The sequence below is a fragment of the Vulpes vulpes genome, chromosome 1 (assembly GCF_048418805.1).
Source record: "Vulpes vulpes isolate BD-2025 chromosome 1, VulVul3, whole genome shotgun sequence".
NCBI classification, from domain to species: domain Eukaryota; kingdom Metazoa; phylum Chordata; class Mammalia; order Carnivora; family Canidae; genus Vulpes; species Vulpes vulpes.
The window spans coordinates 10,483,012-10,499,974 of NC_132780.1; the positions used below are offsets into that span (position 1 = coordinate 10,483,012).

A 16,963-nucleotide genomic window follows, 5' to 3' on the forward strand; every position below is an offset into this window, starting at 1 on the left:
GCCTCCACATCGGGGCAGCTATGGTAGGCACCCCTAAACCAGACATCTGAATGGCTTGTCTTTGCAACCCCCAAACCAGCCACTCTCTATTGGACCACTGAGTCTCCAGACTCACTCACCCCAATCTTGATGGGCAAAGCCCCCTGAAGTCTCCACGTGAGCCCCCTCTATCACAGATCCAGAGACTGATTTGAGGCTCCCCAAATCGGGAACATGGGCTCACAAAAACCCAGAATTGGCAGGAGGGACTCTGGTCACCCCAAATTCAGTATTGGAAACCCAGCATCCCACGTCCCCAAAGGAGGAATCTGAGTCCCCTGTTTTCTTTACCTGTAACAATTAATGCCAAGAGACTTGGCATCCAGGTCCCAGCTCTCACATACAACTTGGTCATCCCCTTGACCCTGGGGACCTTGTGGTATCCCATTAAGACAGCCAAGTCTCTCCCATCCCCCCAGCCAGAGACCCCTCTGGACAGCTCCTTGTGCCCCACCCTTAGAGACTCCTCAGCCTAGTGTTCGGGCCCCATCCTCAACGGTCCCCATGTTGGCGACTTCTACGCCACTCATGCGCAGGTGCCCCCAGCCTTGAGAGCCACTGGCTCTTTGTGCCACAGACATCCCCAAACCCAACCGAGGACCCCTCCAGTGGATCCTGGGTCCTGTGGTCCTGGCTTCCTGGCTCCCCGCTTCCAAATGCCCAGCCTCCCACCTCCAGTAACCCCCAAACACGCCTCCACGCTGGTGGCCACGCCCACTCTGAGGTCCACATTTATCCGGGGACCGCATGCCTGGGGTGCAGGGAAGCCCTGAGTCGGTCACCACGGGAGCACCCACGCATCAAGGGTTCTCAGACTCAGCTGCATTTGGAAGGTCCTGGGGCTCTGGGCTCTGCACCCCAAGCCAGGAGACCAGAACAACAGTTCCTGCCACCACAAGCCAAGAAGGGCAACCCCGAGTCTGCGCACCTCCCTGCCCTGGGCTAGTCAGCTGCCTCCCCTGCGGCCACGTGCCACACCGCTGGGTTCCTGGCCCAATGCTCCACGCCAGGTCCTGGATCCTAATCTCTGTCATATGAAACGGCTCCCACACCCCAGTTACACCGCCCCAAACAGCACCAGACCCTTGTTGTGAAAACAGTGTCCATAACGTCGAGCATCGTCTCAAATCGGGCCCTCGGACCCCCACTTCATGCTTCCCCAGACTAGACAACTGGGCTCCTGGTCTGTCACACCAAAGTAGATAGCACCCCCACAAGGCACCCCTCCTCTGTCCATGGGAGACAAGCTGACCCTGTTTGAATTCCTTAAACTATTCAGTGTGTCTTACCCATCCCATCATCCCCAGATAGACCATGGGAACTCCCAACTCTTCACCCCAAGATAGATGCATGGCTCAGTTTCTTTCTTTTTTTTTTTTTTTCATGGCTCAGTTTCTGAACCTAAACTGAACTGTTGTTCACACAAATTGGCCCCAGACCGAGGGACAGGCAGTCTCTGTCACCTGGAACCAAGAGACTGAATTCTCCATTGATGTCACCCCGAAGCAGGGCCCTTGTCACTTGATCCCATAACCCCAACCTAGATGGTGGACCCCAGTTCATCTCCCCCAACTGGAAAATTGCATCCCCATCACTGTCAATCTAAACTGGACAAAAGGACCCCAGTTGCTGTCACCCTAAACTAGGAAACAGGATCCACAGTTTGTCACCCTATCTGGACAACTAGACCTACAGTCTCTGTTACCTTGAATAGTGACAATGGGTAAATAAAGTCTGTCACTCTGTCTTCACAAGTTAGCAAGCTGAGCACCAGTCCCCCACCCAGACAATACAACCAAACCTCCAGTCTGGACCGGTTTGTTACCCCCAAAACATCCTGAGGACTTCAGCTTCTGTCTCTTAAAACTAGACAATCAGACCTCAATCTCTGCCATCCCAAACATACTCTGAGATCTCAGTCACTATCCTAGCAACCAGATCCCCATTCTCTGTCACCCCCAAAACACCTGGGACCCCAGTCTCTGTCCTATAAAACTAAACCCCAGTCTCTTTGCCCCAAATGCTCCTTAGTACCTCCAGTTTGTCACTCAACTCTAGACAAGCAGACCCCAGTCTGTCATCCCAAATATCCTCAGGGACCCTAATCTCTGTCCCACAAAACTAGGTGACCAAATTTCTAGAGTCTGTTAACCCAAATAGTCCCTGGGACTCCGGTTTCTTCCCCACAACAACCACGTCTTCCATCTCTGTCAAATATTCCTGGAACCTATTCTCTGCCCCACGGTACCAGGCAACTGACCCCCGGACCCTGCCACCCCGAACAAGGCAACAGCACCTCTGGGCTCTGTCCTTCCGCACTGAGCAACTATGGGCCTGAAGTATCACCTCAAACCAGAGACAGGCCCCACAGCCCCCTATCTTTCCTCTTGTCAGTCGGCCTCATCTATTGCCCGAAACTGGACAAACAGACCCCTCATCCCACTCGTGCCAAACAGGATGAGCAAAGTCCCATTCTACATCACCCTAAACTAGACCCTAGTACCCTTTCATCCCTAATCTCCGATCCCTAGTCTCTGTCATCCCAAACTAGACACTAGTCTCTGCCACTTCAAGTCCGGTCCTGAATCCCAGAACCCCAGTCTCTGGCACCCCAATCTAGACAATGAACCCCCACTTCTTTCTTACAAAGAATTATTTATTTATTTATTTATTTATTTATTTTTTTTAAATTTATTATCTATAGCGTGTGAGCAAGGGGGAGGGGCTGAGGGAGAGGGAGAGAGAGAATCTCTCTCTCTCTTTTTTTTTTTTTTTTTTTTTACTTTTTTTGGAGAGAGAGAATCTCAAGCAGACTCCTCGCTGAGCGCAGAGCCGGATGAGGGCCTTGATCCTATGACCCTGAGATCATGGCCTGAGCTGAAATCAAGAGTCAGACAATTAACCTACTGAGCCACCCAGGTGCCCCTGAGTGTCCCCCACTTCTTTTTTTTTTTTTTTTTTTTTTTTAAATTTTATTTATTTATGATAGGCACACAGTGAGAGAGAGAGAAGCAGAGACATAGGCAGAGGGAGAAGCAGGCTCCATGCACCGGGAGCCCGACGTGGGATTCGATCCCGGGTCTCCAGGATCGCGCCCCGGGCCAAAGGCAGGCGCCAAACCGCTGCGCCACCCAGGGATCCCCCACTTCTTATGTCTAAAACTAGACATCTGGATCTCCACTATCTGGCCTCCCCAGTAGACAAAAAAACCCCAGAGTCCTCTGAAATCCCAATCATGACAACCATGTCCCTAATCTCTTCCTTCCAAGCCAAACAATAGACCCTAGTCAGTCTGTCACCCCAACTAGGCAGCCAGACCTGTAGCGTCTGCTGCCTCAAACCAGTCAAGTGGCCCCCCACTGTCTCTTACCCAAAACCAAAGCTCCAAACCCACTGTCATCACCCCAAAACAGATGAGCAGTCCTTTGGTCTCTATAACCCCAAACTGGACAATTGGCCTGTGCATCTGATACCCCCCAATGGGATGACCACAGTCTCAGACACCAGTAGAATCCACCAGATTCCCGATTTCTGTTGCTCCAAACTAGTCACCGAGCGCTCAACCTGGCATCCCAAACCTTAAAATGTTGGAGTCTCAGCCTAGCAACTAGATGCCATCTGTCTCCCCAAACTAGACCTTATAGTCCCAGCTCCCATCACCCCAACCTTGACAAGGACCCCCATCTCTGACAGCTAGAACAATTCCAGCCCCGGTCACTCAATCAGACAAAAGAGTCCCTCATCTGTCACTTACAGTTTGAGAACTAGACCCATTGTGTTCCTAACCCCAAGCAGACATTCCCTAAACCAAAAAATGCAACTCCCCAGTCGTCCCTTCACACTAGGCAGTGAGACCCCTCACTCTCTGTTGTCCCGAGTTACACAGCAGGACCCCCAGGCTCTGCTGCTCCAGACTGGATGGTGTGGTCTGTCGCTCTTGCTTCAAGGAGACGACAGACTCCAATCAGGTCACCTCCAAAGGGACACCCTACCTTGTCATCCCAAACCAGAGTCCTAGACTCCCAGGGTCATGACCCCAAAGTTGCCACCTAGCTACCCGCACCCGTTTTCTATCACCCGAAGCTGGATAAATGACCACCAGTCTCTTGTCACCTCAAAGCTGATAACAGATCCTCAATTTCTATTACCCCAAACTAGAAACCATCACCCCAATAAGACAAACATGCCACAGCTGACACCTAAAATGAGGCAGAGGCAACTCCCTGGCTTTGTCACTCTGTACTAGACAATCTTTTTTTTTTTATTTTTATTTATTTATGATAGTCACAGAGAGAGAGAGAGAAAGAGAGAGAGAGAGAGAGAGAGAGAGAGAGGCAGAGACACAGGCAGAGGGAGAAGCAGGCTCCATGCACCAGGAGCCCGATGTGGGACTCGATCCCGGGTCTCCAGGATCGCGCCCTGGGCTGAAGACAGGTGCTAAACCGCTGCACCACCCAGGGATCCCCAATCTTTTTTTTTTAAGATTTGTTTATTTGAGGGGCGCCTGGGTGCCTCAGTTGGTTGGGTGTCTGCCTTCGGCTCAGATTATAATCCCAGGGTCCCGGAATCGAACCCAATGCGGGGCTCCCTGCTCAGCGGAGAGCCTGCTTCTCCCTCTTCCTCTGCTCCTCCCCCCTGCTCGTGCTTGCTTTCTCTCTCTCAAATAAATAAAATATTTTTTTAAAAAAAGATTTATTTATTTTGGGGGGGGACAGCTGAGCGAGTGTGAGTGGGGGGAGAGGCAGAGGGAGAGAGAATCATAAGCAGACCCCTCCCCACTGAGTGTGAGCCCAACAGGGGCCAATTTCATGACCCTGAGATCATGACCTGAGCTAAAACAAAGGGTTGGATATTTAACTGAGCCACTCAGGCGCCCCTGCACCAAACAGCTAGGTCCCTTGTCCCTGTCACACCAAACCTGGACCCACAGGCTCTTTAATAATGAAGTCGACAACTGGACCCCCAATTTGTCACTCCCAACAAGCCAGCTGGACTCCCAGGATCTGTCACCAAAAGAGATGACCAGACCTTTGTCCCCTTGATGACACACCAAGTCCTCATTTTTGTTGTCCCAATCCAAATCTCTCAACCTGAGGTCATTCAGGAGGGATGCACGGGGAGTGGGCCTCCAATCCTCACCACCCTCATGGAAACTTCTGGCCTGAGGCATCTCAATAACCCAACATCAGAATTAGGGACCTGTAGCCAGTCACCCCGAGATTAGGCCTCTGGATTGAGTCATCCTCCCATGTCCCCCAACCCCAGGCTGCTGACCACTTGCCTCAGTGACCCCAGTCCTGGTCCTTGGGCCCCTGGTCTCCTCACCTCCAGACAAGGAGCCTGACCACCTTCCCTCCAGGCTCAGCAGTGTCAACAGGCCGTAGTGACCACCCACCCTGTGTGCATGAAGACGTGCCCCACCCCCAGCACCGGCATCTCGATCGGCGGACAGAACGCCCCCTACCACCCCACAGGTGGGCTTGGGAACCTGGCCTTGCTGCAGCCGGGCTGGCCTGGGCCTGGGCCTGGGCCTGGGGCGGGCAGGTTTCAGTTCCCAGAGGTCCATCTCTGGCGCCCTCCCTGGAGAAAGCACTTTCCCGCCCCCTGGTGGCAGCCACTGGAAGCGCGCCCCTGGTGACGAGACCCAACGTGGGCAGAGCCGCCCTGGCCCCTGGTCTCCCTGTGGGGCTGGAAACCCACGCCCGGGGCTCCTCTCAGATCCTACGCACATCCGTCCCTAAGCCCCTGGTTCCGAATTTGTCTTCCCTGTCCCTCCTCTCCACTCCATGTCCCTGCCTCCTCCTCCTTGGCCCAATTGTCCCTCTAGCCCATGCCCCTACACAAACCCAAAGGGATATTCCAAAAATTCACACCTGGCCCTGTCGCCACACAGTTCAAAATCCTCCCATAGTCCACATGACCTTAAGCTAAAATGCCAAGAACTTCTTAGTGGCTTGCAGGTCCTGTGTGATCTGGCTCCCACATCCTCCCCACCAATCATCTGTAGCTGTTCCCTTCACCCTTCACCCAGCCACAAGCGCTGTCTTGTCATTGAGCAGTTCCCACCCCAGGGCCTTTGCACTTGCTGTTCCCACTGGCTGGAATACTCTCCCCCCAGACCTCCAAGGAGCAATCTCTGCCTCATGCCCAGCAAGGCCCTGCCCCGCCACTCTAAGTGAGCCCTCTCCTTCCACAACTCTCCAGCCTTGCCCAGTCCATGTTATTGGCTTCACCAGCTTATCACTTTCTGAGTTTCGTGTTTGCTGGGGGTTTGGTTCATGTATCACGTGCCTCTCCCACTGAATGTGAGCCGGGAGAGGGCAGCGGCTCATCTGTTTGTGGTGCTGCTATTTCTCCAGCGTGCCAGCCAGTGTGTGCAGGAGACTCAGGATACAAGCCACAGAGGTAACTATATTTTCTACTTAATCACATTTTATTTTTTATTTTTTTAATAATTTTTTCTTTATTTATTTATGATAGTCACACAGAGAGAGAGAGAGAGGCAGAGACACAGGCAGAGGGAGAAGCAGGCTCCATGTACCGGGAGCCCAATGTGGGACTCAATCCCGGGTCTCCAGGATCGCGCCCTGGGCCAAAGGCAGGCGCCAAACCACTGTGCCACCCAGGGATCCCCTTTAATCACATTTTAAAAAGTAAAGAAAAAAGTGAAAATAATAAATTTACCTACAGGGCGCCTGGGTGGCTCTGTTGGTTAAGCCTCCAACTCTTGATTTCGGCTCAGGTCCTGATCTCAGGGTCCTGGGACTGAGCCCCACGTCAGGCTCTGTGCTCAGCAGGGAGTCTGCTGGAGATCCTCTCCCCCTCTCCCTCCTCTGCTCTCTCTCACTCTCCTCTCTCTAAAATAAACAAGTAGGGGATCCCTGGGTGGTGCAGCGGTTTGGCGCCTGCCTTTGGCCCAGGGCGCGATCCTGGAGACCCGGGATCGAATCCCACGTCGGGCTCCTGGTGCACGGAGCCTGCTTCTCCCTCTGCCTGTGTCTCTGCCTGTCTCTCTCTGTGTGACTATCATGAATAAATAAATAAAATCTTTTTTAAAAAAAGGTAAAATAAACAAGTAAATCTTTTAAAAAATAATAACAAACTCACCTAGTATTTTCCAACATATTACACTTCTAACATATAACCAGTATAGAAAATTATTTTTTTTAATTTTTAAAAATTTATTTATAATAAAAAATATACCATGTTTCAAGGGCTCAGTAGCCACATGTGGCCACCAACAATTCCAGAACAGCGCCGAGTCCTCAGCGGGCACTCAACAGGACACATGAATGGTGAGTTAATGGGTTTTGGTGACGCCACAGGAGGTTGGGGAGGCCAGGGGCCTGCACTGCCAGGCCTTGGTGCTGCGGCTCTGCTTAGGCCACCCATCCCTCTGCCTGTGGCTGCCTCCGTGTCCCTCTGGGCTCACTGAAATGTCACCTCCTCAGACAGCACCTCCAGGCGGGCCGCATCTGAAGCAGCTTCTCAGGGCCTGGCGCTCTGCTTTGTTATCACTTCGGCCTAGTGTTTTCCCTCAGGCCTGTTCCTCACCGCACACTCTTCACGTTATTAATGACGAGTGGGTTGTGTCCCTCCCGCCTCAGAGTAAAGCCAAAGTCTTCCACGTTGCCGGGCTCACCTGCTCCAGCCACCTGGGCCTCCCTGCTGCTCCCTCCCGCCTCCAGGGCGCTGCCTGCCACCCCGCCTCCGGCCCTTTCACTGGCTACTACCTCTGCCCAGAATATTTTCCTCTTAGGGATCTACAGCTACTCCTTCACTCAGCTGCAGGGCCTCAGGGAGGCCTTTAATCTGTAACTCAGCTCCAGAACTTTCTTTATGCAGGAGAGCTAACATGGTAGGTTGTCCTTAGAGAGGGCTGCTCGCATCATTGGCCCTTGGCTGGTGTCTGGGAACTTGGGATCCAGAAGGCTTCTCCCTGGCCCCCGTAAGAATGACTCAGTGTGTCCACGCTGTCTGTGCAAGTGATACTCTATGCTGAACCCCTGCTTTCCTTCTGGGAGTCTGGAATTTCAGTCCATGCTAGACAGAGGGTGCTCCTGTGGCCACCACCCCCCCCCCCCCCAGCAGAAAGCCTGGGCCCTGGGTCTCTAATGAGCCTCCCTGGCAGACATCCATACCTGCTGTCACACCCTGCTGCTGGAGGAAACGAGCACAGCAGCACAGGGAGTGGGAGTCCCCTGGGAGGAGTCTGCGAAGCTTGAGCGGGGCTTTCTCTTGACTCTGCCCCATGTGCCTTTTCCCTTCCCTGACTTTGCTTTGCAGCCTTTCATGATAATGAATTACAGCTGTGGGTCCGACCATGTACCGAACCCTCCTAGCAAATCACTGAACATGGGGGGAGGTCTGGGGTACCCCTGGCTCCCTCTCCCCCCACCCCCCAGCACTTACCATCATTTGCCATCCTATTATATATTCTTTAATTAATTAATTAATTTAAAGTAGGCTCCACACCAGTATGGAGCCCGGCACGAGGCTTGAGCTCATGACCCTGAGAGCAAGACTAGAGCTGAGACCAAGAGTCAGATGCTTAACCCCCTGAGCTGCCCAGGCGCCCCTCCCATACTACTTTATTTTTTTAAAAGATTTTATTTATTGGTTCATGAGAGACAGAGACAGAGGCAGAGACACAGGCAGAGGGAGAAGCAGGCTCCATGCAGGGAGCCTGATGTGGGACTCGATCCCGGATCTCCAGGATCAGGCCCTGGGCCGAAGGCAGCGCTAAACCGCCGAGCCACCCTGGCTGCCCCCATCCTACTTCAGTGATTTATCTTGCTGATCGAACCCCCACCCACCCAGGGGACCCCTCTATCTTGGTCTCTGCAGTCGCCCCGGACCACCCGCACAGGCCCACAGAAGACCCCGGGAAAGCATCTGCTGAATGACAACTGTAACAGCTTTATTTCCACAGCTGGAATCCCGCCCTGGGCTCGCGATGGGAAGGAGGCCTTTGGCCAGGGCCTCGGGCCAAGCGGGGCAGCGGGGAACAGGGATGAGGCAGCCGATTCCAGAGGCCCGCAGGTCCTCACACAGGCTCCATCTGCAGCTCTTCCCCATCCACAGCTTCCATCTGGTGGAAGGCGGCATGGGAGCCAATGACCACGAGGGTGGCTCCTGTAAGAAAATGGGCAGTTCAGGGCCTTGCTCCCTCACCTGCTCCCCCACCACCCACCCCAGCTTCCCAGACCCTGTACTCACCCAGGACCCAGAAGACAGCAGACCCTGCACCAGCCAGCCAGAAGAAGGGAAAGGAGACGGCCCCGGCCAGAGCATACTGATGGGCTGGGCTCACCTCTCGGCCTGGGGGTGGGGGGGCAGATGGCAATGGGGGCAGCTGTTCCAACACTCAAGTCCTCCCCCTGAGTCACCCCTGATGCCCCGCCCAGTCTGGTGACACAAGCTCCAGGAGCCCCAGGATCATCCCGACTCCTCATGCCAAGGCCCTCCAAGCCCTGGCCTCAGCCACTTCTCTGATGTTCCCACCGCGCACCGGAACAGGGCGCACCTTCCTTACCACAACAATCCCCACTCCCGCCCTAGCCCTGCTCAGGGCCCTTCAGCCCAACTTCTGTTAGGAAGCTCCCAGCCTCCTACTCCCCCAGACTACGGCTCTCCTGCCCCAGTCCGCACTCACATAGACCAGGAGTCTCAAAATGGTCGCCCAATGGCCAAGCCTGATCTGTGGATGTAGTTTTTGAATCTGCACAATGTTCCCCCCAAATTTTGATTTATAGTTGATGGGGAAACTGAGTGCTTTCACATAATCATGCAGACTTCTGGCTTCTCGGGCCGATTGGAAGATCGTGTCTACAGGCCCTGGCGGCAACAGGGGCCGAAGCCAAGTCGTGGCTGTGCTCCAGCCGCTGCCTCCATGCCACTCAGGTGCCTGCCTGGGCCCTGTCATGGGCAGAACGTGGAAGCCCCTGGACTCTGACTTGGGTCTTCCTGTTTGATCCCAGCTCTTCCATACCGCCACTCTGAATCTAGAGCTCCTCTTGGGTGAAGACTCAGTCCTCTTTTTTCCCAGTGGTGCTAAGGGCCAGTCTGGGACCAGAGGAGCCACAAACCTCAGCTTCTCTCTTGGAACAGTCCCAAGATCTTTCCGGCCCCACCCCAAGGAAGCGGGAAGGCCAGGGGCACAGATCTAGGCCAGTGTAAGGTCGCCACCTGGTGTCCAATGTGCGTACCTGCAGCTGATGCTTTCTGCAGGGAGATGACAGGATGGGGGCGGCAGGGAGTAGCTTTAAAGGACAGGAGCCAGGTGAAGAGTAGGTTCTGGGGTATCTCTAGCTTTGAGAAATACGACTGAGGGGATCTGATACTTGGGTGTGCGTATTTGGTGTGTCTAGAGTTCAACGGCTCCAGTTAGAGGGATCTAGTGTAAATTTATGCTTGGGCAGACGCGTTTGGGGTTTTAGGCTTGTGTTCCAAGACCAGGATTTGAAGGATCAGAGAACCATCTGGACAGGGAGTTTCTCACCAAACAGCACAAACTTGGACTGCAATGTGCGCAGATAGAGGATGTAACAGGCGCCAAAGAAGACAGCCAGAGCCACCAGCAGCATAGGGGACGTCACCCTGGAGAAGGGTAGGGAGGCATGGGTCAGGCGGCTGGGAATGAGCCAGCCAGGGGTGGACCGTGACCACCTACGCCCTTGAGGCCAGGCAAGGCCAGGTCACGTCTGGTCACGCTGGGTCCCGGCCAGATGGACGGGGCCGTGGTGGTGGCCCGGCCCTCGGGTGAAAAGGTCTGGCGCAGAGGTCCCCGTGGGGGCGGGGCCGAGCGGCGGGGCGGGGCCGAGCGGTGGGGGCGGGGCCGAGCGGTGGGGGCGGGGCTCTGCGGCGGGGGCGCGGCCGGGTCGGTGGGCTGGAGCGTGCGCGGCGGGCGAGGCACTCACACGCAGTACAGGATGAGGCCCAGGAACACGAACACATAGTTGCTCTGGTAGTACTCCACGTTGCGTACGAGGCGCTGGCACAGCTCGCCCAGGTTGCGGGGCCGCGAGAAGCGCCGCTGGTCCACGAAGGAGCTCCAGGGCCGGATGGTCGCGCGGCGCCGCTCCAGCCACTCACGGCCCGCGCCAGATGGGATCAGTTTCGGCAGCAGGGTCCTGGTGGGCGGCGCCGGGTCAGCGGGAGCCCGGGGTGGAGCCCGGAGCCCCCAGTCCCCACCCCCGAGCAAAAAGGGTGCCGAGGGGGGCTGGACTCCGGCGCCCTAGGGTGGGAGGAGGCCCAAGACCCCTGGATCCCAGAGGAGGAGGGGGCGGAGGGCCCAGACTCCAGAGTCCTTGAACTGGAGACCAGGGGCCCAGACTCTAGTGTCTAGAGCCCGGATTCCTGGGACCCGAAGGAGAAGGGGGCGCGGGGCCAGGGCTCCCGGGTTTGGGTCGGGGAGGGGGTGGCTAGAGCCGGCTCGCTCACGTGGCGCTCAGCCCTTCCGGCTCAGCATCCTTCTGCTGGTCCTTCTCGGCCGCCATGTCTGCGTCGTGAGGGGTAGAACCGCTGTAACGAGCCCGGGGCCCTGCAGACCCCGGCGGCCCCGCCCGAGCCCGGCCCCACCCAGCGGAGCCGACGTGGCGCCGTTCGGGAGTCGCCGGGGGCGGTGGTTCTGCCGCCGAGCATTGTGGGAGTTGTAGTCCTCATGGTGTCAGGGAGGCTCTGGCTCGCGAAACACCTTGGGAGTTGCCGCCGCGTGAAGCCGCGCTGAGCGCCTCTAAGCATTGTGGGAATTGTAGTTTCAAAAGCGAGGCGTGTGGTGTCCGGGGAGGTGGGTGGTCAGGAGTCGGGTGTTATCACGGGAGATCTAAAGGCAGAAGCGGGCGTCATGTACTCGCCCCCCCCCCCCCAGAGAGTACAACGGGGCTCGTGAGAACTGTCGTTCTGACTCTAGAGTGCATGAAAAACACCTTATGGCCTGCTAAAAGACTCAAGTGTCCTGACTTTGAAGATCCGGGGTGGGACCCATTAATCTGCATTCCTAACAAGTTCCTAGGTAATGCGGATGCTTCTGGTCCATGGGCCACATTTTGAATGGCTGTAGATAATTCCTGGGAATCTATTTGTTCCTGGAGGCAAAGGCAAATGGCGGAGGGAGTTTCTGAGGTGGAGAGCAAAGCTCCCCGCACAACCCTTGAGCTCCCAGGGATGCATGGGTTAGGACTAAGGACTTTGGGATACCCTCCTCCCCTCAGATAGCAAGACGAGAGACTTGGGAAAGGGTTGACTATTTATTTATTGGGGAAGAGGGGCAGAGGGAGAGAATCTCTTCTTCTTCTTTTTAAGATCTTTTTTTTTAATCTTTTTTTTTTTTTTTTTTTTAATTTACTTATGATAGTCACAGAGAGAGATAGAGAGGCAGAGACATAGGCAGAGGGAGAAGCAGGCTCCATGCACCGGGAGCCCGACGTGGGATTCCATCCCGGGTCTCCAGGATCGCGCCCTGGGCCAAAGGCAGGCGCCAAACCGCTGAGCCACCAAGGCATCCCGGAGAGAGAGAATCTCAAGCAGGCTCCATGCCTAGTGAGGAGCCCAATGTGGGGCTCCATCTCAGGACCCTGAGATCATGACCTGAGCCAAAATCAAGAGTCAGATGCTTAACCAGCTGGGCCACCCAAGCACCCGCAGGATTGAGAAGTTTTAGAAGAGGGAGTTGTTATAATTGAAAGAGCTGGGATTTGGGAGTCAGAGATGAAAATATAGGCTGTGGGGCACCTGGGTGGCTCAGTGGTTGAGTGTCTGCCTTTGGCTTAGGTCGTGATCCTAAGGGTCCTGGTATCAAGTCCCACATCACGCTCTCCACAGGAAGCTTGCCTCTCCCTCTGCCTATGTCTCTGCCTCTCTGTGTGTGTCTCTCATGAATAAATAAATAAAATCTTGGAAAGGGAAGGGAAGGGAAGGGAAGGGAAGGGAAGGGAAAAAGGAAAGGAAAGGAAAGGAAAGGAAAATCTAGGCTCTGATGACTTTCCTGATGTCATAATCGAGACAGTGGAGATCCTGATAGTACCACACTCACTTCTGGGGTTATAATGACTCAGTTAAATGGTCTGTGTACAGTGCTTGGAAGAGTCTTGATATTTTATACTCTTCAATAACATCAACTAAATGGTAGTCGATGTTATTGCCATTACATTATCATGAATGTTTTCATTATTTCTAGAGTTACACTTTCTGAAAATAAATTATTTGAAGTAATCTGCACACCCAATATGGGGCTCAAACTCATGACTCCAAGATCAAGAGTCCCATCTTCTGCCAGCTGAGCCAGTCAGGTGCCCCTTGCCTTCCTAAATTTAACAGTAATGTTAGGAGTTGTTGGCCCCTTTCTGTCAAGGTGTGGCCTGTGTCTGAGGCATGGGCCTTTCTTTTTCCTAGCTCCCACAGCCATGGTTCCCCCTCAGTCTTAGGCCCTGCCCCTGAATGAGTTGTGGGTAAATGGCCAGAGTGCTAAGGGGTGGGTACACCAGAAGAGCCTCAAAAAATGTGTGTGGAATGTTCAGCAAGCCCGGCTCCGTTACATGGAATGAAATTTCAGGGCTCGTGGGACTGAGAACACCCAGGTGGAATAGCCTGGTGACTCCTAACCCCAGCTGTCTCCTGAGACCCACATCCCTTTTGGTTTGGGCTTTGAGGCCTGCTGGAGGGCATTCTCATGAGGTGGGGGAGACAGCCCCTGCCAAAGGGGCTGGTAGAGAGGCCCCCTGTGTAGGGAAGCTCCCAAGCTGAAGCTCAATGAGCTGTACTTTGAAGATCAAGTCTGGCTAGTGACTGTTTATTTCCCTGTTGTCAGCCCCAGCCCTTTGTAGAATCTTTGTTCAGGCTTTTTAAAAAATATTTTATTTATTTATTCATGAGAGACACACAGAGAGAGAGAGAGAGAGAGAGAGAGAGAGAGGCAGAGACACAGGCAAAGGGAGAAGCAGGCTCCATGCAAGGAGCCCAACGTGGGGCTCAATCCCGGGTCTCCAGGATCACGCCCTGGGCTGAAGGCAGCGCTAAATCGCTGAGCCACCCGGGCTGCCCTTGTTCAGGCTTCTTCCACTTGTGCCTAGCTAGTTTCAGGAAATCAAAGGGGATCTGGGAGTGCACAATGAGCCCAGAGTGGGACTGGGGAGGTTTCTTTATAGGAGGTGTCCAAGAGCATGGGCTGTGGACAGTGGTGTCCAGAGGATGTTGTGGGGGTGACAGCCCTCTGGGTGGGGTGTGGGAACTTTGAATCAGGAGATTTCAGGCAATAGGGCTTTGGCACAGGGCAATGTGGGAGAGGACCCCCTTGACACAGAGATTGTGGGCAAGGTCAGAGGGTCCTTGAGGGAAGGGGATGGTGGGAGATGGTGGGGAGAGGGGGCCCAAGGTAGGTGGGCCCTGAATTAGGGGGATGGTGGGAGATAAGGGGGCTCCTGAAAAGACCATGGGAGATGAGCCCTGACCCCATGCTCCCTCCAGTCTGAGGCCTTCTTCCTGCCTCTTGGGTCCCTGGAGGAAGTGGAGCTGGAGTGTAGGAGGACCTTAGCACAGACAATCAGAAACCTGGCTTATGTCCCTGCTGTGTGACTTCAAAGAAGTCCTTGCCCTCTCTGGGCCTCAGATTGCTCAGCTGTCTATGGGAGTACAGGTGCCCCTACTACCCAAAATGAGCATTCCTTTTTATTTTTTTCAAAATGAGCATTCCTATGAAACCTTTCGAAAGCCAAAATGATGTAAATCGAAGAGTATCCCTCACTTTCCAAAAGCTCATGTGATGCCACTTTTACAAAAGACCTACATTAGTACCTGTCTTCCCTAAGTGAAAGAAATCTAAAAAGGATTTTCACTTTTACAAAAAATACTATTATGGGGCACCTGGGTCCTTTAGTAGGTTGAGCATCTGCCTTCAGCTCACGTCATGATCCCAGGGTCCTGGGGTCGAGCCCCACATCAGGTTCCCTGCTCAGGAGGTTGCCTGCTTCTTCCTTTCCCTCTGCTGCTCCCCCTGCTTCTGTGTACTCTCTCTCTCTCTCAAATAAATAAGTAAAAATCTTAAAAAAAAAAAAAAAGACCATTATGCATGAATGTAGGTAAATGTAATTGTCTGGGGCGGTGGGCATGTGCACACACCCACGCTCACATCTCTGGGCTGTATTAGAAAGTCTGTGGGCAGCCTGGGTGGCTCCGCTGTGGTGGTGGTTTAGCGCCGCCTTCAGCCCAGGGCATGATCCTGGAGACCTGGGATCGAGTCACACGTCGGGCTCCCTGCCTGGAGCCTGCTTCTCCCTCTGCTTGTGTCTCTATCTCTCTCATGAATAAATAAATAAAATCTTTAAAAAAAAAAGAGTTTGCCTCAAGTGAAGGGGGACTGTGGCCCAATCAGAACGGCTGAAATTCAAACTATTGACAATATGATTAAGGCTGGGCGGGAATGCAGAATGACCTCAGAGCTTTGGAAAGAATGTGGCCATTTCTTTTAAAGCTAAACACAGTCTGTGCCATGATTAGCAATGGGCCCAACAGAGATGGGAGCCCATGTGTCATCGGGAGACAGAAGGTTCCCACTTCAAGGAAGTGCCAAAGCTACTGGTACATGGGACAATGTAGGTGACTCTCATAGGTGTGGTGAGGATAAGAAGCCAGACACACAAGACATCATGCTTGTAAGATCTCATTTATACGAAGTCCAAGAACAGGTGCAACTATTGGATGACAGAAATCAGAGCAGCCTCTGATGGGGTGGCGGGGAGTGCTGACTGGAAAGGGGCATGAAGGAACTTTCTGAGTGAGTTGAAATGTTCCACACCTTGATCTGGGTGGTGGTGATGCAATGCAATTTTTTTATTTTTTTAAAGTAGGCTCCACGCCCAGCAGGGGCTTGAACTCATGACCCCAAGATCAAGATCTGAGCTGAGATCAAGAGCTTGATGTTTAACTGCCTGAGCCACCCAGGTATCCCGCAATGTCAATTTTAAAAATCACTGAGCTATGCCCTTAAGATTTTTGCACGTCACTGAAAGTTTATCTCAATAAAAGAGTGAGAGAGGGCAGCCGCGCCGCCTGCAGCTCAGGGCGTGGTCCTGGAGACCCTGGATCGAGTCCCACATCAGGCTCCCTGCATGGAGCCCGCTTCTCCCTCTGCCTGTGTCTCTGCCCTCTCTGGGCCTTCTCCACCTCTCTCTGTGTCTGCCCCACATCAGGCTCCCTGCATGGAGCCCGCTTCTCCCTCTGCCTGTGTCTCTGCCCTCTCTGGGCCTTCTCCACCTCTCTCTGTGTCTCTATGAATAAATAAATAAAATCTTTAAAAAAAAAAAAGAGTGAGAGAAAAGCACAGTACTTAGAGGTTGGACAGCTGAGGTTCAGATCTCAGATTTGTCCCCTCTCAGCTGTGTGGCCTCAACAGGTCACTCCCCTTCTCTGTGCCTCACACCCTGTGAGGACTGAATGAGCTGATGCACCAGAGGGCAGAGCACAGAGTGGCCAATCAGTGAATCACCATCATCATCACCATTGTCACCATCATTGTCCCCCCCTTCCCCATCCTCCTCCAATGTGAGAGGATTCTGAATCTGACTCTCTTCCTCTCTCCTGTTCTTCTTCTTCTTCTTTTTTTAAGATTTTATTTATTTATTCACGAGAGACACAGAGAGAGGCAAAGACACAGGCAGAGGGAGAAGCTGGCTCCCTGCAGGGAGCCCCATGCGGGACTCCATCCTAGGACCCCGGGATCACGACCTGAGCAGAAGGCAGATGCTCAACGGCTGAGCCATGCAAGTGCCCCATCTCCCCAGTTCTGATCCCATAATCCCACTGCCTGGTAAATTCAAGCTGAGTTCACTTAACCTTGGTCGGGTCTAAAACCCCAGGACTTGGTGACTTCGTGATTCCTGTGGCTCCTGGGGTTGTGTGGATCACCCGGCAGTGGGTGCCAGGCCCGGGG

General features: G+C 53.8%; 1 protein-coding gene across 1 annotated transcript; it reads right to left on the bottom strand.

The window, feature by feature from the left end:
- Nucleotides 1–8,938: 8,938 nt before the first annotated feature.
- On the bottom strand, nucleotides 8,939–11,731 carry RABAC1 (Rab acceptor 1). The gene is made up of 5 exons (XM_026014025.2): nucleotides 11,482–11,731; nucleotides 10,959–11,171; nucleotides 10,541–10,638; nucleotides 9,259–9,360; nucleotides 8,939–9,174 (listed from the first exon to the last, which is right to left on the bottom strand). The coding sequence occupies exons 1-5, from the start codon at nucleotides 11,535–11,537 to the stop codon at nucleotides 9,086–9,088; spliced, it is 558 nt and encodes a 185-aa protein (XP_025869810.1). The 5' UTR covers nucleotides 11,538–11,731; the 3' UTR covers nucleotides 8,939–9,085.
- Between the last annotated feature and the right edge of the window lie 5,232 nt (nucleotides 11,732–16,963).